This window comes from Triturus cristatus, chromosome 8 (assembly GCF_964204655.1).
Source record: "Triturus cristatus chromosome 8, aTriCri1.1, whole genome shotgun sequence".
In the NCBI taxonomy this organism is placed as follows: Eukaryota; Metazoa; Chordata; class Amphibia; order Caudata; family Salamandridae; genus Triturus; species Triturus cristatus.
In genome coordinates this window covers 1,093,484,363-1,093,509,504 of record NC_140591.1, presented here as the reverse complement: position 1 = coordinate 1,093,509,504, position 25,142 = coordinate 1,093,484,363, and the positions used below count along the sequence as shown (strand labels likewise).

General features: G+C 47.2%; 1 protein-coding gene across 1 annotated transcript in view; it reads right to left on the bottom strand.

The window, feature by feature from the left end:
* The window catches only part of GCC2 (GRIP and coiled-coil domain containing 2), a 325,439-nt gene that overhangs the window by 286,329 nt on the left and 13,968 nt on the right, over positions 1–25,142 (bottom strand). The window contains exon 2 of the mRNA XM_085622624.1: positions 13,683–13,742. Within this exon, the coding sequence (XP_085478750.1) occupies positions 13,683–13,742 (60 nt within the window). The remainder of the gene's footprint in view (positions 1–13,682; positions 13,743–25,142) is intronic.

Sequence of the window (25,142 nt, the reverse complement as noted above, 5' to 3'; positions counted from 1 at the left end):
GACTGGCATAGAATGCGATTGCGGGCGTTTCCCCACCAGTTCTTTTCTTCTACGCCAGATAAGAGGGGGGGGGGGGGGGGTGGCCATACTGTTGGCGAGACACTTTCACTGCGGTATTGGGGACAAATTGGTGGAGGTAAAGGGGCGGCTACTGGCCTATAGGCTCTGGGTGGGGGGTACCCCCGTTATTGTTGGCTCCCTCTACACTCCCAATGCTGGACAGGAGTCGTTCCTCATAGATTCCCTGTCTGAAATCCTTCGTCACCATGACAGGCACATCTTGCTCGGGGGTGACCTCAATCTAGTCATGGACTCTGGCCAAGATCGTTCGGGTCAGCGCCGAGGGGACGCAGGAGCGATCTCGGGAGGGGGACGGGACTGGCTGTGGAATAGGGGGCTGATAGATCTTTGGAGGGAGGCTCATCCCCATAGCACGCAATACTCCTTTTACTCCCATGTACATCAGACGTATTCTCGGCTAGATCATTTTATAGGGTCGTCCGATCTTAAAGCGCTGGTTCAGACCGTTGACATCGTCCCAATGGCTATTTCCGACCACAACGCCGTGACTGTCACGCTCGACCTTCGCCCTTTGCATCGCCTGAAAGGGAGGTGGCGTCTTCGGGAACCCCTGCTTCAGCGTCCTGATGTTGTCCAACAGGTGCGTAAATGCATCACTGACTAACGATGTCCCGGACGTATCCTTGACCGCATTATGGGGGGCCCTTAAGGCAGTAGTGCGCGGGGAACTAATAGCTATTTCCGCGGCAGATAACAAAACCCGCAGAGAGACGAGAGAGGAATTGATGGCCAAGGTAGCATAACTCGAACGAGTTCACAGCCGTACCGGAGCCCCGCGGATGTGGCGACAACTGAAGTTCGCCTGGGCCCAGTTGGCCAGCCTGGACCTCGACAGGGCGGAGTACGCCGCCCTACGACTTCAACATTCCTACTATATCGGGGCCGATAAAACAAGGAAGCTCCTGGCGAGCAAACTTCGCGCCAGGACTCAACGTGCCAAAATCACGGCCCTCAGCACCTCCACTGGTGAGAAGATTGAAGACGACGAGCAGATTGCGGACGCCCTTCGGGAGTTCTATGCCACTTTGTATAGTAGAGACCCTACGGTCAACGGCTCGGGGGAGGCCTATCTTGGCCAAGCGGCGGTCACAGGTCTGAATGCGTCTGGGGCTGCTGCGTTGGAGTCTCCTATTAGGGTGGAGGAAGTTGTGGGCGCGATCTCCCGTCTCAAGCCTCTGAAATCCCCGGTCCGGATGGGTTTTCGGCGGGTTTTTACAAAGCCTTCTGCCAGCCCCTTGCTCCGATTTTGACCCGCCTGTTTAACTCTTTCGAGGGACCGGGCTCCATCCCCACGGACATGCTGGCAGCCGATATCGTGGTCATTTCCAAGCCGGTGAAAGATCCCACACGGGGTGCAGCATATCGCCCAATTTCCCTTCTTAACCTGGACCTAAAGCTTTTTACGGGTGTCTTGGCTGCCAGACTGGGCCCCCCCCTGCCGGGTATTATCGAACCGGATCAATCGGGTTTTATACCCAACAGGCAAAGTAGTGATAACACCAAGCGGTTAATGCACTTAATCGACAAGGCCCACTTTATGGATCTGGACGCTGTCTTACTTTCAGTTGACGCTGACAGGGTGGACTGGGGTTTTTTGGATAAGACAATGGCTCACTTCGGCCTGGGAGCTCAATTTCGGGCTTGGGTCGCGAGCTGCTATGATCAACCCACGGCAACGATCCGGGTCAACGGGATCAGCTCCTGGCCATTCGTCATCCGGTGGGGCACAAGGCAGGGGTGCCCTCTTTTACCGCTGCTCTTCGCGCTTTATAACGGAGCAGGGATAATCCTGACATCTCTGGCATTCCCTTAAGAGGGGGAGGGAGGGGGGGGGGGGGGGGGGAACGCCACACGGTTAATTAATACGCGGACGACATCTTGGCGACTCTCGACACCCCTCCTCGCTCTGTCCCGGCATTCCTACGGGAGCTGATGGAATTCGGTAAGGTTCCGGGGTTTAAGGTTAATGTGGCGATGTCTATGCTGCTGTCGCTGGGACTCAATGACACTACTGCTGGCACTACGGCTGAAGGATTTGGGGAATTGCGCCCTCAGCCTGAAATCTCCTACTTAGGGATTATTTTGACCCCATCCACCGACCAAACGATTGCCCGTAACTACTCCATCCTCCACTCTCAAGTCACCTGTGCTCTTAGCAAGTGGCAGTCTTATCCCCTTTCACTGCTTGGCCGCGTGGCAACGGTTAAAATGTCCATCTTGCCTAAAATACTTTATATATTTCAGACGATCCCGGCGGAACTCCCTATGCGTTACATCCACTCTCTGCAACGAGAGCTGCTCAGTTTCATCTGGGCAGGGAAGCGCCCGCGGGTACGTAGAGATATTGCCTACCGTCCCCCGAACGAGGGAGGGTTGGGGATCCCCCATTTACTGACTTACTATAGAGCAGCGCAACTTCGCTATCTTGTGGAATGGAGCAGGCCTGAGTCAGAGAAAAGGTGGGTATTTCAGGACAGAGCGATGGCAGGTCTCTCGTTGTCGAAGATACAGTTTCTGAATCCTGTAGATCGACCAAGGTATCTCACTAGATTTCCCATCACGCGCTTGGTGGTGCGGACGTGTGATGCGGTGGAGACCCAACGGCAACTTACATCTTTCCCCTCACCCCTGACGCCCCTATTTGACAATCCAGCCTTCCCTCCGGGATGTGACAAGAGGGCGTTTCCGGAATGGCGAGCCTCGACCTGTAAATCTGCAAGCCATCTCTTCGATGTGGACGGGTTCCTCCCATACCCGGAGTTGGCTGATTGGCACGGTATTCAGCACCCTCCAAAATTCCAATATTTCCAACTTCACCATTGGTTACTTCACCCTGAAACGCGTCCGCTTGTGAGTAGATGCCTCACGGCCTATGAGAAGTGCCTTTTATCGAAGCACTCAGACCGCCATTTGATTTCTGAATTATATCTAATGCTACGACCGCCAGATTCCGGTGAGTGCTCGGCCGGGCAGCGGCGGTGGGAGGTGGAGTTAGGGAGGAACCTTTCGCTAAGGGAGTGGTCTCAGATCTATCATAGAGCGAACCATACAGCCTGGAATACAGCTAGCAAGGAAGCAGCAGTTAAAGTTGCCCTTTACTGGTACCTGACCCCGGCTCGCCTCAATAAATTCAATCCAAATCGCAGCCCCACCTGTTGGAGGGGATGTGATGAGGAGGGCACGTTGACACATCTCCTCTGGGACTGTAGGGAAGTGGTAGATTATTGGACGTTAGTCCTTGATGATATAGATACTTACTTCGACACTACCATACCCCGCTTTCCAGTCTATACCCTGCTAGGGTTACCCAATGCACTCACCTTCCCGTTGAAATCCATTCGGGGGAAACAACTAGGGTTAGCTATGGGCGTGGCTGTACAGCACATTGTATCGCTCTGGGGCACGCACACTCGCCCAACACACACTGGGTGGCTACATAAACTGTGGTACATTATCGGGATGGAACGCATACACGCTAACTTAACCCACTCCTCAGACGCCTTCTGTACTGTCTGGCGCCCCCTCTTGGCATTGCTGGCGAATGAATTCAATGAAGTCACTTGCCCCAAATACCTCCGTTTACTCCGACTCAATGACGTCTCATGCTCAACGGATACAGTTTAAGGGACACTACATCTACTCACTCACAAAGGGCGGCAGCACACCGGTATAAGGGGGGGAAGTTGGGGGAGTTGGGCTAGGGAGGGAGGGTGGGGGTTAATAGCGGGTGGGTTTAGTTCAGGTGCCGCTTTCGAAATTGCCCTCTCCTAGTCTGTTATAATATATGGGCCTCATGCTGGACAATTCCCCTTGGTAGCATGGACATTTGTAGACCACTTTGGTTATGTACGCTAGGGAACAGTCGCTTACTTTCAGTTGTGAGGCCTGTTGAGCTACGCATGGGCATTGATGGGCTTGTTCATATGTCACTTTGCCTGCTTTAAAATACCCAATAAAGTTATTTTTTTTAAAAGCAATGGCCAAGATCTGGTCCTGTATCAGAAAAGCCATGAAACTGGAGAACTACAGTAACCTTACTCCTATCTGGAATTTTCCAGGCACCCCCACAGTGTCCAAAAGATAAACTAGCACTACCAATTAAGGCAGCAGGTATACAAACGTGGGGTCAACGTTCACATGATGGTAAGCTGCTCCCATGGAATGAGCTTTTTTTAATTTATTTTTTATTGCTTAAGTTGTCACCGACAAACACAGCCAGATGCCTACAACCCGGCGGCTGGCGGCATTCTTAAATAAATTGCGTTACACAGCTCTTTTGCCCACATCCCGGAGGCCGGGCAGCGCACCTATTATGAATTGTGGAACCAAATACAATACTAGGCGGAATTGCCGTACGCCACTTACTATCTAATACCGTATAAACGAATACCATTTTTTCTATTTTTTTTTTTTTTAAATAATAACCAAACAACGAGGTAACAAATCCGCCAGTCACCATCAGGGCTTCAGGTAATCACTACACTACTCAGTACTGACATTCTATACTAGTCGCTCCTCCATGCTGGCTCCCTCCCCCTGGTACCATGCCTGCTTATCGTTTTCTCACCTAGTGCTCGGGACTAGACACTCTCCCATCTTGTTTCTCTTTGTCTTATGTTCAGTGACTACCTAGTCCATGGCCCAGCCATGCTGTCTCAGGGGCTAGGGAATTGTTCCCACCTTCTAGTTCCGCTACTTGCGTTCTCTCCCCCTTATCTCTCAAATGTGTGGTGCATAGCCCCCAAAAATTCTTTGGTCTGCTCCTTGGTGGGAGTAATTAGCTGAAAGCCCCAGATTGTGTGCAGCAGTAGAGAACATCGCGCGACCACTGCGCCAGTGTGGGTAAACGCCCCCGCAGCCAGCACATTGCTACTCTATGCTTAGCCATCAGTAGGCCTAAGTTTAAGTCTGCTGGGCTGCCCTCGAGAGGGTTTTAGAATATCCGAACAGCACCAGTGCTGGGTCAGGGGAGATCTCCAATTCAGCTATTACGCTAATTTCACAAAATATATTTCCCCAAAATCGGTACATCCCAGGGCAGCTCCACGCTACGTGCATGAAATCCGCTGGTGTGGCTCGGCATCTGTCGCAGGTCGCATCCTCCCTCAGACCATACCTGTGCAGCCTTTCAGGTGTATAGTACACTCTATTAATACATTTAACATGTATCAGCCTATATTTCCCATGTAGTGATATACGTTTCGTGTTAGTGCAACAGTAGGTCCACATGGCATCATCAATTGCTATGTCCAAGTCCTGCTGCCAGGCCAGTCTAGCTTTGGTATACTGGTTAGCTCTTTGCGACATTGCCAGTCTATAAATATTAGAGACAAGTTTGCGGGGGGATTTTGCTTTAATCAGGTAGGTAAGTTCTTGCACTTCAGGAGGTTCGTTTAAGTCATCCCCAACTGTTGTCTAAGCGCACCATGTACTCTGTGAAACTGAAAACGTTGGAGCAATGTGGGTGCCTCAACGGAGTTCATGACTGCGTCACTAGTTATGGCCACCCCTTCTAGAAAGAGATCACCCATTTTTCGGATACGTAGCTCTTGCAGCGCTTTGACTACTCCTCCGTCCCTGCAGGGGGGCAGCCATACCGCCCATTCCACCAACATCTCCGGGGAGTATAGCAGTGCTCCCGCTCTTTGTTGCAACAAGCTGTGCCAAGCATGCCGTGTCAAGGTCAAAGAGTCCAAGAATCCTCTCCTGCGGTCCACCGGCTCGAATATGACCGCCGGGAGAGGAAGTGGGTCTGCGAACAGCCTCTCTAGCCGCAGATACGGGATATCATCCGCCCCATGAACCCAACTATAAGCTTGCGCTCCCTGCGCTGCACGGTAATACAGTTCCAGGTCAGGCGCGCCCAATTCCCCTAGGTGATACGGTAACGTCAGCACCCGCCATTGTACACACGCTTGTTTGCCCGCCCAAGCCAACCTCACTAACGATTTCTTTACCAGGGCAAAAAAGGAACGCGGCAATACTATTGGTATGTTTGTGAAGAGGAAGAGGAATCTAGGCAGCACCACCATCTTCATAATAGAGACCCTGCCTAACAACGACAGCGGTAGTCTGATCCATGTTTCAACATCCTCTTCTAACTTAGCCACCGCCGTTCCATAGTTTTCGCGGAAGACAATATCCGAATCCGTGTGTAATCTAATGCCAAGATATCTAACAGAGTAGTCCGTCCACCGCAGTGGGTATTCCATCTCGAACATCGTTGTGGACGGGGTGAGCGGAAAGGCGATGGATTTGGACCAATTTACCTTCAACCCAGATAACGCACCATAGTGCACCACCTCACATAGGACTGGGCCTAGATTGTTTTCGGGATCTCTCACGTACAGAAGGGTATCGTCCGCATATGTTGACAACACTATTTTACAATTGGGAAAGCTCACACCTCTATGGCTGTGGTATTCCCCGAGCGCGCATGCCAGTGGCTCTGCCACCAGAGCATATACCAATGGCGACAGAGGGCAGCCCTGCCTGGTGCCTCTAGTAATGGGAATAGAGTCAGTTACCAAGGATCCCAGCCGAATACGCGCAGTTGGGGCGTTATATAACACCCTTATCAATTGTAGAAATACTGGGCCGAGTCCCATTCTGGTCAAGACTTGCCACATAAAGGGCCACTCCAACGAGTCAAAAGCCTTCTCCATATCCAAGAAGAGCGCTATTGCCTTTGCATCATGGCGAACATGCTGTATCGTGCCAAAGACCGTACGTAGATTATATGTGAGGCTTCTATCAGGCACAAAACCTGCTTGTTCTGGAGCCACTAGATCCAGGGTCAGTAGCACCAGTGGTGTCGCCAGTATTTTTGCGTACAATTTGGCATCCACATTCAAGAAGGAGAGCGGCCTATACGACCCACATTCCTCTCTCGGTTTACCTGTTTTGGGAATGGCAACTATCATAGCCTCTCTCATCGTTGGCGGCATCTGTCCCGTGACACACGTTGTCAAATAATTCCGAAAGGTGGGGGAGCAGCAGATCTATGAAGGTCTTATAAAAGTTTACTGTGAGACCGTCTGGTCCTGGGGCGCTATTTACCCTCATACCCGACAGTGCTTCCAGAATCTCGTCTCTTTCGATAGGGAGGGCTAGGAACTCTCTACACGAATTAGACAGGAAGGGCAATTTGTTGTGTTCCAGGTAGTCAAGTATTTCCCCGTCCATGTCAGATAGTCGTGAGGCATATAGGCCCGAGTAGTATTGTTTAAATCTGTTAGCTATCTCAGCTTCCTCTGTGAGTAGGGCGCCCTCTTCCGTTCTGATTGTTGTGATTAAGGTCCTATCACGTTTGGCTTTCAGTAGGTTGGCCAGTACTGAGCCCGGCCTGTCCCCCTCTCCGTATACCCTAGCTGTAGCGTATTTCCCCAGGTGCTTCACTTCGCTGTCCGCCGCCTCCTGAAACTCCTCTAATAACTGTTTCACTGCTTCCGCATGCTCCCCATCTATCTCTGACTCTTGACGCGACTCCAACTCACCCAACTGACGCTCCAGCACCGAGAGTCTCTGGCGGATATCAGGAGTACTCCTGAATGTTTGGCCATGGCTTCCCCCCGAATATATACTTTGAAGGCTTCCCAAACCGTCTGACAACTGCTTACTGACCCAGTATTGCTATCGAAAAATGTTTTGATGGCTTCGGCCATTGTCTCTTTGAAAAGAGGGTCTAGTAGTGAGTATGGGGGGAATCGCCATGTGAAGGGGGTGGGGGGATTGTTTTCCTTGGAGTGGACAAAATCACAAGCAGTGGGGAGTGGTCCGACAGTGTGCGCGGTAGGACCTGACATGCACGTATCTGTGGGATAAGTTGTAATGATGCCAGCCAGTAGTCTATCCTGGTGTGTAGATTGTGGTAGGCTGAATAGTGTGTGAAACCTCCTTCTAGTGGGTGAAGCTCTCTCCAAACATCCGTAAGGCCTTGACCAACCATTACCCTTTTCATAGCTCTAGCTGCTGATGCCGGCTTCCTAGCTGGGCCCCCTGATCTATCTACGCTCGGCTTCCTCAAAAAGTTAAAGTCCCCTCCCCACAACATTTGTGTCATTCCGCATCCTTTCACTGTGTCGCCTAACGCAGCAAAAAACTCCGGGGAGTCGTAGTTCGGGCCATAGACATTGATCAATAAAAGATCCAGTCCCCACCCCTGGCATCTAGAGATCACGAACCTCCCGCCTGTATCAGCCTTCAATAGCTGTAGTGTGTAGTCTGATCTAGGATTGACCCATGTCAATACTCCTCTAGCATGAGTAGTGAAGCCTGCCGCATGTGTATTGCCCTCTATGCCTCTGGCGCGCATCACTGGACTGTGCAGAGGGAGGCGAGTTTCCTGCAACAGGGCCACGTCTATCTTGTGCCTATTGAGGTACTGCAGAACCTTCCGCAGTTTGCGATGGTCAGTCAGGCCTCTCACGTTCCAGGACAGCGCCCTGAGGGAGCCTATTGATCTATTTTCAGCTGTTGTTCCTGTCATAGCGTTCCCGGCTGTTACGCTTTGCAGTGCGCCCTAAAGCCTGGTAACTGACTTTCATACTTTACCTCTTGACTTAACATCTCTAACTTCCCCAACATGGGGAGCAACAACTGGTTCCCGATCCTACCCACCCCTCCCCCTACCACAGCAGACCACCCACAACTCAGTCACACATCGTCCCTGCCAGGGACCTCTCACACCACCCCCCTCCCTCCCTCCCCCAACTTGGAGAACTCCCTTGGTGTTTTTCACTTGCGGGCGGAGGTCGCTCTATGCACAACAAGTGTGATGATAAAAGCACAGCTACCTGCCTGCGCCTGCCCCGGCCCCCGCCGAACGCTGTATACTCCCCTTCCACCAAGCCTTTGTTAATATCTGCATTTGCCGCGGTGCCACTACGGCACACCCTGCTAAGATAACCTGGCCCGGAGCATGCAATTATCCATTCCTCATTCCTGACCAGCGCGTCGGCTATCTTGTGACATCTGGACATCTGAGACTTGACCATATACCCAACCGGAGCATGTCTCATGCTTTCAACCGCGTCTCTCTGAGATGCCATTTGGTTCCTATCCCAACATCGTCAGTAGTTTGACACTGTCTATTTCCCTTTGCCACCTTCCGCACCCCACAACCCTAGTATACTTATCAACATTAGGCGCTCAGCCAGGCCTCAGTCTTGCTCTTCCAGCGAACTTCCGTCCGTTTCATTTTGGGGCTGACTTGCTGGACTCCTTCGGTGTTCTTTGCTCCAGTCCTTAAATCGCCTTCTGTAGTGCCTTCGGATCAACAAATATATGAGAGCGTCCTTGTCTGTTAACCCGCAGCTTCGCTGGGTACAGCATGGCGTAGTCCACACCCATGTCTCTCAACAGTTTTTTATAGGGATAAATTGCCTGCGGGCCTCTTGCACTCTAGCCGTGAAGTCCGGGAACAGTGAGATGGTTGATCCTTCAATGGTCAGTCTTTGTTTGTCCCTCGCCATATGCAGGGCCGCATCTCTATCCCAGTAGTTTAACAACTTACCGATAATTGGGCGGGGTGCTGCCCCAGGCAGCGGTCTAGGCCCTAAGGAGCGATGTGCCCGTTTCACCACCACCATGTTCGAGAACACTTCTGTACCCAGTAGATCCATCAGCAGTTTCTCCACATAACGCTCCATATTGCCTGTTTGCGTCGTCTCCGGCAGATCAGTTGTCCGTAGGTTACAGCGCCTCGAGAGTGCCTCCAAATCTACTGTTTTCTCTTGCAGTGCCTGCGTGATGCTCTCCAGCTGTTTGTGATCTGCATTTAGGGTTGTCTGCGCCTCCTCCGCTTCCGTCATTCATCTTTCGGCCATATCCAGCCTTTCTGCGTGCTTATCCAGCCTCTCCCCATTCTGTCCATCCGATAGGCGAGGGCGTCGATCTTCGCGCCCAGAGATGTGATGCCGTTTTGTAGGCCTTTTTCCATTGATACCAGCAGATTGCGAAGATCCGGCTCCTCCTCAGCAGATGGAGGAGTCTGAGTTGTCGCACGGAAGGTCGAGTCCTGCGACTGAGTGCTCTTTTGATCGAAGGTAAGTTTGGTTTGGGTCTTGTCCGTTCTACCCATTGTCTTCTGCCTCGTGGTGGGACCAACACTTAGCTGCCGATTTTCTCCGCCTCGAGGAAAGGGCAGGAAGGGAGAGACCTCCAGTCCCCCCTCAAAGAGTTACTGCTTCTCCCTAGGTCAGGAATCGTATTTTCGTGGCAACCGATCTTTCCCGTCCGCATACCAGTCTCCGGGGCAATACCCGTTGTTTCCGGTATTTAATCGCTCACTACTTCGCTTCAGAGTACCGCCAGTGACCCAGCTCCAGTCTCGCGTGTCTCCTCGTGATTGTTTATGTGTGTGACAATGTACTTCTATCTGGATAGCTTCGGTTTTCGGCTATTCTGTTCTGACCTGCAAACAAAGAATACGTTGTTCCACCGTCCGGGGTGGCCCACTCCAACCCTATGTCGCCTCCTGTACCACTACGACACTCTTCGCTCTTGCCGCTGCCCGGTCGCGTCTTTCTCTGCTGACTCCCTTACTGGCAAGCGGTCATCTCCGGTGTCGTTACGCCAAGCCCGCTGGAAAGGTGGTGTCTGCTCTCTGATGATATGCCCACCACTTCCCTGGGGCCCGCAGTGTTCTTTCTCTGGAGCAGCCCCTGCGCTTTAGTATGTTCCATCTTCACTGCCGGGGCCCAGCGTAGCTAAGCAGCAGCTGCTATTCCTTTTCACCCCCTAATCTTGCGGCAACTCCATTATTTAAAATCAGCAGACCACAGGGCACTAGTCTTACTCCACCGTTCCTCCCCATTGAGTGCTTGCCGCGCGTGGAGGTGCCTGTCAGAACCCCTCCATACAAGTTCCTGGGCAATGGTGCACACTTATTCCTCCAGGAAGGCACTATGTCCGTATACTGGGTCCCCTCTGGATTTTTTTGGCCTGTAGTGGTAATTGTGGCCGGGCGCGTCGTGTCCGTGCCGCTCTTTTACATGCGGGGGCGGCGCTCTCGTCGCGGTCCGGCGGAGGGAGAGGTGCTAGATTTCTCCCGCCGCGCTCCACTCTGCGGTCCGTACCAGTCGCTGCTCTGCCTCCGCTGGTACCTCAAGCGTTTCTTCTCTTGATCCGCGCCTCCACCAACGTTGATGAAGTCGTGGCCAGCAGATCCTACGTGGCTCCCCTCCTCGCTTCCGTGGACCGGCTCTTCCCATCGACGCTCTCCCGCACGCACAGTGACGCCGTCCCACCTCGCGTGCACTGCAGTACGGGGATTCACGGCCCAACTCTCCTCACTCGCCTCTGCTCCAGTACGTCGGCTTGAGGGGGTCAAATCTTCGTCCACGGGGTGCGGCACTATTCCAGTTCATGGCAGTTAATTCTTGACGCTTGGTAGGTGGCAGTTTGTACGGATAATGTACGGATCTTCAATCGGCGTGGAGGAGCCCCAGACTCAGGCGGCCATTCCGGTTTCAAGCCAAGCTCCGCCCCCCAGGAATGAGCTTTAAGCGGCTATGGACGGAAGTCTCTCCAGGTTCAAATACCTCCAGCTAAAATGTTGGACTCATAACATGGATTGTGAAATGGGATCCATAAACTATTTGGAAGAACATCTGTCGAAAAAAAAGCCAGGGAAGAAGGAGGTATCCGTTTCGCACTGGGAGATGCTGGAGACTGAGAATGGTGTCTTCAGCTTGTCAGAGGAGCTCTGGGGAGGATGTTTGCCAAGGGCACAGCTACAAGATCTATGGCAAGTAATAATGCACATATTATACAGCACCGTTAAACCTGCCTCTTTAAGAAGGAATCATCAATTTTCCTTCAACAGAGACTATTGGACCTCACACAGGATTTTGAAGATGGGGAAAGGGGGAAGTGCGCAAAGTGTGGGCTGGAGAAGGCGACTGACATACATATGTTTATGGAATGTACTGCAAATCCGTAATTTTGGGAAGAAGTAGGTAAAACACAAATATTTTGGTGATAAATATTAAGGTAAGCCATATGCCAATTATTTTTGGAGCAGCAAGGGGTTTGGGGAGTCTGAGCGCCAAAAGAACAAGCTACTTTTCTCTATGCTGCTTCTGGCTAGAAGGGAAAAATGAAGAAAGTGGGTAGCTGACCAGCCTCCCCTCTGTACAGATTGGCTTAATGCGCTCTCCTATATATCCAAATTAGATGTTGTGGAGGGGGGGGGGGGTCTCAGAGGAAAACGCTTTGGCTCCCACTGATGGAGTGGTTGGGCTGGAATAGCAGCTAATCTGGTAGCAAAGCAAAGAGGTTATCTCGTTTTAAAAAACACGGCTCTTGAACAAGGATAAGCCAAAAGAGTATATATGCCTCCCGGGTTCTCCCCTCTTCCCTCCCTCCATCACCTGTGATGTGGAATAATAGGGGGGGTTAATTGGGATTCCAAGGTGAAAGAGGACAAAAATAAAAACAAAACAAAAATGTTGCCTTTCTAGCAGTACTTCTCCTCCTTGGAGTGGTGCTCGGGGATTAAAATATGGCCCCCAAGCACTAATCAAAGTGAGTCCAGTTGGCACCAATTGGTTTCTCTTTCAATCAGTGGCATGTCATTGTGCTGCCCCGAATAGAAAAAATATATAACCTCTGGATGCGGGGGAAGCTTCTGATCACACCTCAACATCTTTTTAAATGAAAAACCTTCCAGTGCCAGCACCAGAAGCAGTTTTTGTTTAGTATTATGGACAAAGTGTTCACGTCCACCGCACTACAGAGGTTATGGAGCCAACATGAAGTTTGCATCCACCCCATTAAAGTCATTAAACGGTACAGTCTACCGAATGGGGAGAGACACTCTTCAATAGTTACTGTACCGTCGATTGCCCCTCTCTTGTGCGAATAAGAGGGTTTTATGTGAGTTTCCTGAAGGAACGCTATCCCACTGGCAAATAGCTATAACTAGTCGTATTTTCTTTGGATTATTTAAGGCCCCTTATAGTCTATATTAATCTCAGCTTGTTCATTAATTAAGAGATAAGATATACAATTTTGGTTAAGTCATAAGCTATGTTTATAACTAGTAATTTTGCAATAATTAAGCAATAAGCACAAATTATTATTACACGGGTGCCTGTTCAGACCACAGCCCCTTTGAAATCGTATTCTTACTCTGGTGTAGCAGAATTAGGGCATTCAAGGAAACATCACTCTGGTTGGCGTTCTGGGATTTCTGTTTGAGAATCACAAAACAATGAAATGCGTTGTTCTGCATGAAACAAAACCTTCCTTACGCATTTGGAGTGGAAACATACCTGCAAGGGCTGTACCAATAAACTTTCCTTTTTTAAAGTTCAGTAAGTTACATTAAGGCAAATGAGGCATTAGAACATTACATATTATAAAATAAGGAAAACACTTCTGTCTCTGGAGAGAGTCATAACCCCGGGACCGAAAGTTAAACTGAAGTCCTCGCTTTTGTTACCAACGGTGTCCATTTCAGATCAAGCAAAACCTTTTCTTTCAAAAGTAGAACATCTGTGCATCTTAAAAGTTATGCCAGACAAACTGGGCCTTTCCCATAAAACAACTGTTACCGGTAAAACATAAGCAAACAAAGTACATTTGATTTACTTTACCTTTGATTTCCCCGTTCCAGGTGTGGCCGGGGAAGCAACGCCATCCTGACCAGCATCCTGCTGTAAAAGAAAAGGTACAAGTCATACTAAGAACTGGTTCGCCAACAGGTTCACAAGTTCAATCACGAGCATCGGCTAAGCCAATAGTTCTAGCTATTTTTTGAGTGTGTGAATGAGTAAATATGACAATACGTCAAGGGCAGGATAAATGGGTGAGTGTCTGAAAGAAAAGTCATTTGAGAGAATGTGCATGGATGATGAATAAACGGGTGGATGAATGGAGGGATCATCGCAGACCGGTAAACGGGCGTCAGGCAACGTTGCTGTGTTCTAAAAATCCCAAGAAATAGCAATATTGTCAGAAGAAGCATCATAAAAGAGCTAATGTCTACAATAAACAATTTCCATAATAAGGCCAGTGCCATCATTACACCAAGGGTGGAACCCATTGAGCCAAAGAGGCACACAACGTATGAAGAATTACCACCATTATGCCAGTTCAGATTTGATCCACCAATCAGTAATCCTGAGTCCATGTTCAGATTTACACCATCCCTCATTAATCTGGAAATAATGTATTGATTTGCACAATTATTTGGAAGGCTCAGCCGCCTGGCTACATTTGCACCATCGCTCATTAACGGTTAGTAAATGTCCAGATTTTCACCATTCATACAATACAACCACAAAAACAAATAAAATGAAACACAAAAAAAACAACTTTACTTTTGTGCTATTGTGTTGCATCTCGTGTGGATGTTGATAAATTGTGCTGCCCTGGTGAGTTGGTGTGGAGCAGTGTTGTATTCTAGTGCTTCATGGCGTGCTGTGTTGTTGAATAGTGGCGTTTTCATGTACACCCGATGTGTTGCATCGCCTTTTTCTTATTGCGATGGCATGCTGTCACTATAGGGGCATCTTGTGGCATTGAATGCCGTTACCGTGTTTGTGTGCAGTTCTATGTTGTGATGTGTTGTTTTCTTACACTAGGTTGCTGTGTTACTAGTGTTAGTTTGCACTGTAGATGAGTTGGCATGTTGTGCTGGAGGGGGTTGATGCACTGTGTTCAATTGAGTTATGCGCTTTTGTTGTGCTGTCGCATTGTCTTGTTGATGTTTTTAATAGTTTTTAGGGGGTGTTGCCTTATCAATGTGCTGTGTTCTAATTCTGTAGTTGTATCATTGTATATTCCTGTGTTGTTCAGTTATGCTATTCTGCTGTGTCGTGTTCTTGCGCCACTACTGTAGTTCATCCGCCTAAGCATGCTGGCCCCATAGTGCCACTATCTCAAACACTTTCCTGCTTTGGCGTCAGAGCACATTTGCCCCAAATACTCCAGTATATATCCAACCAGAAACTGCCAACTGAAAAGGTTTTGTGATGCAGTCTATATTTATGTAACTAAAATGCTATTCTGGCTTAATCCGTTAGTCACTAACAGATGATATTGGGATAAAGATTATTTAGTTAAGGCATTTGGTGCTGAGAGCACTGTGTTGTCAGAAAGCGCCAGGGTACAAGAAGGTAAGGGAGCTCAAGTGGTTAATGCACTTACTGCAGAGATCTGTACGTAATGTGTTTGACTCAACATAAAATAAGTTAGTGGGTAAAAGTCCCTGCTGCAGAACACTGCATATGACTTGCAGATTACAGGTCTATATCCTCGTACGATTCTCATTGGGTTACATATGTGCTGAAGTTCCAATCCGAGTAAAATAAGCCAATGAGTTATGTACCTGCTGCTAAAACCACCATTTAACAGGCAAGGGATGAGTTAGATTCCTATTAGATTTTCAGTCAAACTTTTGCTCTCCTATGTAACATCAATTTTGGAGATACAATAAAAAAATTTGTACTGTATGCAACATCAAAGGCCATCTATTTTGGCTAACCTGTGAGGGAAGAGCGCACGTTGCATCTTTCTTTATCCTGATAGACAGCAGGCAAAGGTATGGATGCCTCCTGAAATGCCCTTTCACTTTGACACCTAGCCATAACCATGTTCCAAGTGACAAAACGAATTAACAACTTTCCTTGCATGTGGAGTAGGGTGCCTGTGAGCAGTAGGGTGTTAGTGTTCAAACCCAATCTTCCCTACAGTCAACAGTTTGACACAAACGTGCAGGTGGCGCTGCAGCATTTGCAGTTATTTTCCTTTGCACTGAAGTTCTTCAGTTCACGTTAAAGATTGGAGCAAAAAACACTAACAGCAGGTGCTGTCGTAGATCCCATAGAAAAAAAGTTGACGGGTTCATGAATATTTATTGGTTCCTCCAGGTCTGATAAGGATATTAAACTTCTTACTTTCCGTACCATTCTAAAGTTCTTAAACCCACATTGTGGTTTCAAAGAGACGCCCACACTCCAAATCAGACAGCTTGGTCATTTTTAGCTAGGCCTTACACACTTCCACCATTCTGCTAGACACATTTTGTTTCACAACTTCTCAAGAAATAGTCCCTCAATGGCATATATTTGCTGCCAGTGATGATAAGTCTGAGTGGAACTGTCCATTTCCCCCTGCCGTTCACTGTTATATTTGCCAGGTGCTATAATTAAAAAAAAAATGTTTTTGATTAAGAGTTTTCCACACAATAGAAACATTGTAAAATAGGACCTGGAAAAATTACACGTGAACGTACCTACTTAACTAGAAAGGACTTCAAGTAGGCTTTTATTTATCACTCGGTTAAGTTGTTCTCAGTAGGCAGGGGAGGAGGCAGGTGAGGAGGTTGTTTTTTCCAAAATGGCTGCCAAATGTAAACACTTTAATAGGCAATGAGCTTTGAACACCACTTCACTGTTTCTATTGTATACCCTTGCTTACATCAGAGAGAAGGACTACATTATTTCTGAGTGCTCGCTCCTTTCTATGTAGACTTAGAAAAGTAAAGAGGCAAAACGTCAATAGTCCTGATGGCTCGATCTCAAAAACACTGAATCACTGTTCTATGGGCTGATCAAAAATGCGAATTACACTACCAAAACTTAAGGAGCTTGACCCATTTCCCCTCTTGATGCGTTGTTTCATCTTTGTTGTACGAGCTCTGATAGTCAGCCAAAGCAGTCCTCTACAACTCACCACAAAATTATATTTAGTGGCCTAATTAGTCACATTGTTTCTGTAAAAATACATGCTCAATCAAACAAAAAAATAGAAGCCTCTACTTAATTGCCGAAAGGGCTACAATGAATCCTTCAGTTTGCTTTCTGGTTGGTCATATTTCATAAAGAAAAAGACAAATGCATGTGCGCGCAATGTTTACATTAGCAATGCTATTTAATGATTGCAATCAGCAGCTGGATGGTGACCAGAAAGCTTTTGCAAAGCATCAGACGAAGTGCTGAACCCCATGTACAGCGACTTCAATAACTTAATTTATTTGCAGATTTTTAAAATAAGGATTGTTTTCTAGCTCACATTAATGGATTAAGTGGTAAGCGTGGCACAAACATTCATGCGGAAAAAACAGTGGCATCACAAATCTTCCAGAGGACCTCAATATAATAAATAATTGAAGGATCTGGATCTTTCTGTAGTGATCATCATCATCATCCCACAGCACTCTCACTTGCTAAAGAAAGGAAATATCAATAGATGGACCGCAGAGATTTATCTCCGGGAATGAACTAAGAAAATATTAAGACTTTGAGACGCCAGATTTGACAAAAACAATGACACACCCTTCTGCTTTATGAGACCCAGGCCATATTTATAAATTCTGTTGTACAACAGAAGTTTAGGAAATTGTGCAGCTTCAGGGCTAGGGTCCTAAACTGAGGTTGGGGGATCGATTTTCATTATAATATACGGAGCCAATTCAAAGGCTTTCATGGTCATGAGACATCCTCAAATCTAGATGTATCCTGATGACCCTAGGCAATGATAGCATAAAAGCCCTGAACATCAGCGTGGAATTTATTTTGCGTGCATTGTGGAGGCCCAATTAGAAGGCAATTTATTTTTCGTCTCCATTTGAGGTCTTGCCGACACAGCATATGCGCTGCGAAGCATATCGTTTAATATTCAGTGGGCTTCCAACCCGCCCACACCATACCGTTAGCTGTTTTCGTTGTCACTCACTTGCAGTCTTTCGATTGCTTAGCTCCTGTAGACTTCCAAATAATTCAAACCCTTTCATATTTAAACTTTAGGTGTTGCCGGCTCTGATTAGGAGTGAGGCAAACAGAAGAACTTGACACTTAATAAGGCTTCATTTGCCTCACGGGGACTAGTTTATAGAGGCCAATTTTCAAATGCGTAACTATTAACCTTTCCAAGGAATAGGTGTCGAAGCGCTCAACCGGACCCAGGTGTAACACAGCATTTGATTAGTAGGACCAAAGCGCTAATCTCATGGGACACAGTGTGTCACATTATGAAGAGTGAGCTTTGCCAAAGTCTACGATCAAAGTGAAGAACTAGTGGGGACAACCATTTAAAAAAAGATTTTTTTAAATAACAATAATCCCATGACTGGGGACCAGTCTTGAAATAATCACAGCTGCTGACGTGCTTGATCTTTCTTTTTATTTCTTCTGCAGTTGTGCATACATTCTCTCTGAAAAACTGTGGTCGGTCTTAAGCAAAATATCTGCAATAGCTCAATAAAAAAAACTTTAATATAGAGGCTTCTTTCTATCAAGCCATAATAAACTGATTTTAAGTGGGTTTCGCTTTTCAAAGTTTATCACAGTGGAAAGTACTCAGTTGAAAAAAGTTCAAAGATAGTACTCCCATGAGAGAATAGCATTTTTCCTCATGCCACGTGGGGGGGGGGGGTCTTTTGTTTACTTACGATACGAGTGTGCCACAGAGGGCTGTTGATGTCGGGCTGAGGGTGCCACTGCTTACAGCATGCTTTGACCTACCTTGAATGCTGCCTCATGCTGCCTACCACAAACTGCTGCCATCATTTTTGGAGGCCTGGTATCTACAGGGGTCACTTGTCTGCAGTTGCGCTCTGCCTACTTGTGGGTACTTTTGCAAAAGAGCACTTCTACCTCTGCTGTGCTGCCTCTTACCCAAGGGTCTTGCTGCCTGCCTATTCAGATGGAGAATCTCTACCTGCCTGTGGTTTCCACTGGATACCTCATGGGTCATATGTCTGTCTCAAGAAGATAGCTGTTGCCATCTTGTGATGAAGTTGCATGTCTGATGGTACTGACATCTAACTCAGAATGTGCGGTGCTGTCTGACCGTCAATGAGGAGACCTTTACCTTTGGAGAGGAGACCTTTGTGGAGAAGTGTGGCTCAGGGGTGTGGAGAAGTGTGGCTCAGGGGTGTGGAGAAGTGTGGCTCAGGGGTTAGAGGCGGCAGACCCGGAAGATGAGATCAGTCCTGGACCAGGGTTCAATTCCCCACCTCGGCGGGTCTTGGGCTAAAAATTCCACGGACTCGATAATTCTCGCCCCGGTGCCTCCTCGACTCACGGGTTCACACTCTGCGACTCTGGGCAATAGCTTGCTTAATCTCCACAACGGCCCCTCTCGGCGGGATGCCTGACTTTCACCTTGTGGATACCCTGCTATCTCACAGGGGAATACCAGGACGGGTTCCCTAAGCAAGCGCCGGGAAACCCACAGCGGGTAGCTGTGCGCTATATAAGCTCAACTACATTTACATTTACATTTTACCTATGTGTGGCATGTCCCTAACTCAATTGTCTGAGCCCCATCCTATTGCTTTTCTAGAGGTACATGCTACCTGTGCCCCCAGGGTTATTGTTGTCTTCACCTCAAAATTATGTCTGACTGTTGAATACAAGGTGTACCTGTGGGGTGCTAGTTCCCGGACTCAGTGTGCCCTTCGCTTCCTGTTGGAAGGGTGCTGATAACTGCAAGTAGCTGCACCATTTTGATTGCTCGACATTTTCTGGTAAGCCATGTAATTTTTCATTCTATAAACTTGAAAATCTATGGGTCTGATGAGGAGCTCCAAGTTCTGATTACATTTCCCCAGCCCAGCACCACTCCGTGTTGGCAAGGAGGCGCAGAGAAAGTTTAGGGTGTCAGCCACTATCTCTAAATCCACTCTCTGAATCCAAGCTATGGGAGACAGGCGATTGGTAGCAACCAATTCTGGTTTAGGGGCACAGGCATTTTTACCTTTCATGAAGCGTTTTCCTGGGGTCATTAGTTAGTAAACTGGCAGAATCTCGTGTGACTACTCTTGTTTAATCAGGTGCACTAGTCCACCAAAACTGGTGCCCTCTAACTGGAGAGCCATGTTGCTGTTTTAGGCAAAACTTTGAGGTACCAAGGGCGAGCAGTCAAGGCAGACTCCAGGAGATGGAGGGACTAGAAACTCAGATTCAGTATGGTACAATATTTTCCAAAAAGGAGAACGACCTCAAACATGTAACGCACAACAGTTAAAACGAAGAGGTACACAAAAATGCTCAAGTTACACTAATCATCATTATTGGTCCTGAGCACCAGTTTTCTGTGAAAACGGCATAAAAACCTTTGCTTGTGAGACAAAATTTTATGTGAAAGAAACAGTAGATATACTCAAAGATTTGAAAAGTTTCTCTTTCAACTCATCTGAACAGATCCTGGTCACACTGCACGCTAAAAAAACCTATAGGCCACCATTTCTCAAGATGATGCAATCTGTACGACCACTCTAGGAGGAAATAAACACCTTGTTTGGACCAGGTATCTAATGAATTCACTTCAGATTTCGCAGACATCCTCTGAAGCAGTCTTTCCCAAACTGTGGTCCGCGGACCCCCAGGGGTCCGTGACACATTCCCAGGGGGTCCGCAGGAGGCAGTTTTAAAAGCACTGCAAAGTTCCTTGTCTAATTAGCAGTTTTCGAGCAACAATAAAAAAGTGTCAAAATAAAGCCAGTGATTAATGCACCTGCTGGAGAGATGAGAGTTTTGTTCAGTGGCAGCTTGAGTTATCTAATGTAGCACAGAGGATTAATATGCCTACTGCAAAGAACGTGTACCATGCATTTTAAAAAACAGTATTTATGTGCATAGGTGAGTGTGTTACTGCTTTTGTCACAGAGATTCTTTTGTTACTGTGCAGTTCATAAGTGACAACTGAAATCTAGCACAGTGACCTATAAACTGTCATCAAAGAGCTGCTTGCAAACTGCATGGTACAAGTTAGTAACTTATGTTTTTCCCCCATCTTTCATTAAACCGATGCTGCTAAAAAGGTTTATTTGGGCGAAAATACATTTTTATTGTTAAAGTCAATGCTAACCACTGGGTGATGTTCTGAATCCCAAGTTTGTGCTTCTCCAGACCAAGCACTCTTTAAAAATGCCTACCAGTATGAATGACATGTGAATCCTACTCCTTGTAGTACCCTTTGCCTTATGTAACATTTTCTCTACACTGATTTACACGTATGATTCATTGTCTCTATATGTGTGTGATATAAAGTGCTCTGACATCCTACAACGGTATGAGAGATGCTATAATATAAAACAAATGAAATACATGTGACGGAGAGGCTATGGAGAGATGAGAGGCACTGTTGAAGGGTGATAATAATATGCTTTTATGACTTGCTGTCGAATAAAGCTTTGAAATTTGATTTGATAATAAGGGAATCATTGAAGAACCCCAACAAAGTTTGTCGTATCCTGGTGCATAGTAAGACCTTCATTTACTATTCATTAAAAGCTAATACAATTTAATATACAATGATTGTGTTTTAGAATGCACCACTGTTTCCTTAAATTTCTTGGGGGGGGGGGGGCTTAAGAGCCTCCCAAAGCCCCCTTTGTAGTGGTCAGGCTCACTCACTGCACTTGGTGTGCACCGTATGGTGACTGGTTTGAAAACATTTGCCAGGGCTGGTTTGGGTTTCTAGTCTGGCTCTGGCAGGAGCAGGAGCCTTGTACTGTGAAATAAAACCAACCAATTAAAAGTTAGTCATGGAGTTGCAGCACCAACCTTCCCATTAAATTGTCTTTTTTTGTGTGCAAATTCTTTGACTATAAAGTACTAAGGGGGATATTTACAACAGAAGTGGCTGAGCGTGTCGATAGCCTCCTTGGCTTAACGATAGGCTCCGCCACTTCAGAAACGCAGGGCTGCACCATATTTACAAGAATATGGTGCAGCCCTGCGTTTCCCCCAGTGCTGGCGCTACACTTAGGAGTGTAGCGCCAACGCAGGCACACTTGCACTATGGCAAGGGTGTGTGCATGCAGAGGAAGATTCTTTATTTACAGGAAGGTCCCCCTTCCTGCACATAAACAATCTTGAAATGCCGTTTTGTCACTTCTATGTGTGCTGCTTAATGCAGCACACATTGAAGTTACAAAATTGCATTTTTTAATAACATTGTTTATGTGCAGGAAGGGTCACCTTCCTGAACATAAACAATCCAAGGCGTTTTGCTTTTTCCATGTGTGTTGTACAAGGCAAGCCACATGGAAAAATCAAAAATGAGGCGAAATAAAGGATTTCTCCTTGTTTTGCCAAGTTAAGACCTGGCTTTCCCTGGTCTTAATTTTGGCACTGCCTCCAATTTATGCTGCCCTTGTAAATAGGGAGCAGTGTCAAAAATCAATGGGTGTTGCGGTGGAACGCCACTGTAACACCCACTGCCCAACCCTTTTACGCTAAGCATTGCGTGATAGGGGGTCTTATTTGAAAGGCAGCATTAAGCCATGTTATGTGGCTTAACGCTGCCTTGTAAATAAGGCAAAGCCTCTATCACCACGGTAACATCGTAAAAAGTGTGCACATGTGTGTTTATTTTTAGGGAATTACGGTTTTAATGTTTGAAATTTAAATTCATACAAATTGCTTGGGGGTCCCCGGCTTCCAGGGTCCTCAGGAGTCACAGTTCTATTTGTAAATCAAAGGCAAAGCCATGGGTTGTTCTTTTGCTCTGGAGGTGGGCATTGTATTCATGTCTGATTAAGTTGAACATTGGGGAAAAGCAATGGATTCCCTCCAAAACCCTGAAAGCTCTTGGCAAGCCCAAAACAGGTCTTGCAACAGACAGGGCATGCGCTGTCTAGTAGACTCGAAGTTCAACACAAAAAAAAACAGGGAACGTGGTTTGAGACCAGGCAAGAAGGCCGCCTATTCTTGTAGCTCCGTCGCAGTAAGGCAGGGGAGGGAGATCAGCAGACCTCGATCTGCACACCAATGCTCCTTACACATTGCCAACTATTATGCATCAGGTGAGGAACAACCTGAAATACCCCTCAACTTTTTCGGCCCGAGCGTAGGCCTGAGAAGTCTCCAATGACTTGGTGACAAGATGGCACCTCCTGGTAACCACCGGTATTTACGGGAGACGACACAGTCTAAGGTGGTGCTCCAGTCCATCCCCACCACTCAGTCACCAGACAATGATCCAAACGCGGTAAGTAAGACATCCGCAGCATAAAGGGGTGATTTGAAACCACACTGACATCATGCAAAGACTAAGCTAATGGCAGAGTGCAGTGTTGATTTGATGTGATTCGATTTAGGACACCACCTGAAACCGCAACCGTGCTAACCCCCAACTCTATAGCCTCATTGCAGTTGTGTGGGAGCGAGTACTCCGCAGACCCGGTCACGGTCACCACAGTTCCATTGGTAATAGCCGTCTGCATCTACTTAGGTGAGGAGCGGGTGAAACATAGGACGCCTGACTATTTAGTCTCACCTGCCAAAAGATCAATGGAACAAAAAGGCACCCCTCCCAACCACCTGTAAATGCAAGAGCAGCCATTGTCTTCAGAGGAGCTCCGATACCAAACCCACCACTCTGGTACCAGGGAACAAATAGATTGCGGTAAGCAGGTGTCTCCTGCAGCATAGAGGTATAGAGGTGAGAGGGGTGATTCAGACGCCATCTGTAGCAGAGACAGTGTTAAAACCCTCTGATCAGTGAGAAACATGTGGGATACATGTGCAAAAACAGAATGGGGGCTTCATGATAAGCACTCGTATAGCAAGGGGTGCAGCACAAAAACATCAAGATCTCTGCTTCACCCTGCAAGCCTCCCTCTGGTGCTCAGCATACCCCGCAAGAACATTTAAGTCAGGCGCCTGGCCGGTGAGGGAGCTCTTGGTTCCTGCTCGCATTCTTTTGACCTAATCACACCCCTTCAGCCAGCAGACATCTAAGTCGGCGTCAATACTATACACCCAAAGAGGGTGGTGGCTTACTTACCAATGTTACTGTACAACTGCATAACCCTATAATCCTCCAATAAAACTAAATGAAACCCTTCAACGAAACCAAATGAATGTTAATAACAACCTGGCTGTCACTGTTAGATATATACCCGATTGTGCATCTAGATTCTATATCTAGTCTGTGTTTCTAGGCCACCTTACAACACTGTGCCCCCGGAGAAAGTACAGCGGAACCTACGGCGTGCACTACAATATTAGTGCGGTCAACAGTTTTACATAGGTCATACACGGGAGCTGCTCCAGTCACTTTGGTGACCACCGACACTACTGATACTACCCACTGATCTGTCACTTGGAACTACTGGAACTACAGGAATTGCCACGAGTTCCAGGTGCTATATACAGATATCTGCAACACCACAACTGCGCTACTAGCTCATTGACAGCAACCCATCCAAATACCTGGATCATGGCTGACCCCAAGGACAAACATAAGGACCCTAAGGACAATAAAGAAAACACAGGGATACATAAATAAATAAACTCGGATCCTCCAATCCCTGATTTTCCTATTAAAAGCAGACAAGATTCTGGGGCAAACATGGATCTAATACTGGAGGACATGAATGCCCTCCACGACCTGACCAGGTCAACAAAACAAACACTGATATTTTGTAAATAGAATTGCAAGGCCTTAGAAAAGAGCTCCAAAACATAACCTCCAGAGTTGCTGTGACTGAATCCAAAGTGAGCAAAGTTGAAGACCAGTCCTCAACCCTCCTGAAGAAAGCCAACACCAATGGAGAAAAAAAAATCATACTCTTCGAGAAAGATCACAAACCTGAAGGACAGGAACTGTCGCGAAAACCTCAAAATATTTGGCTTGCCCAAAAATGCTAAGAATGAATACGACTTGTGTGGCATTCTTAGAATCTTGGGTGCCTAAAGCACTAAAAATAGATTTTAAACGAGACTTTGAGAGGGCAAATAGTCCCAACTAGAGCCCAATACCACCTAAAAACACCTCGACCAATGATCTTCAAACCACTCTATGAACACACAGAAAGAATCCTAACTCAAATAAAAATAAAAGCCATGAAATTTGTCTTATGGAAAGCCCATAGAATTGGAATATCGCAGGACTACACGAAAGAAATGGGTAAATCGCAGGAAGAGATTCCTCGCTCAAAGAAACAAGATGAAATCTCATTCTCCTTCATAGATCCAGCAAAAATGAAAATGGCAAGGAAAACATCATACTTTGATACACCGGCATTTCTGAAAACCATTTTGAACAATATAACTGAAATAGAGATGGTCATATGAGGATCCCATAATATACCCTAA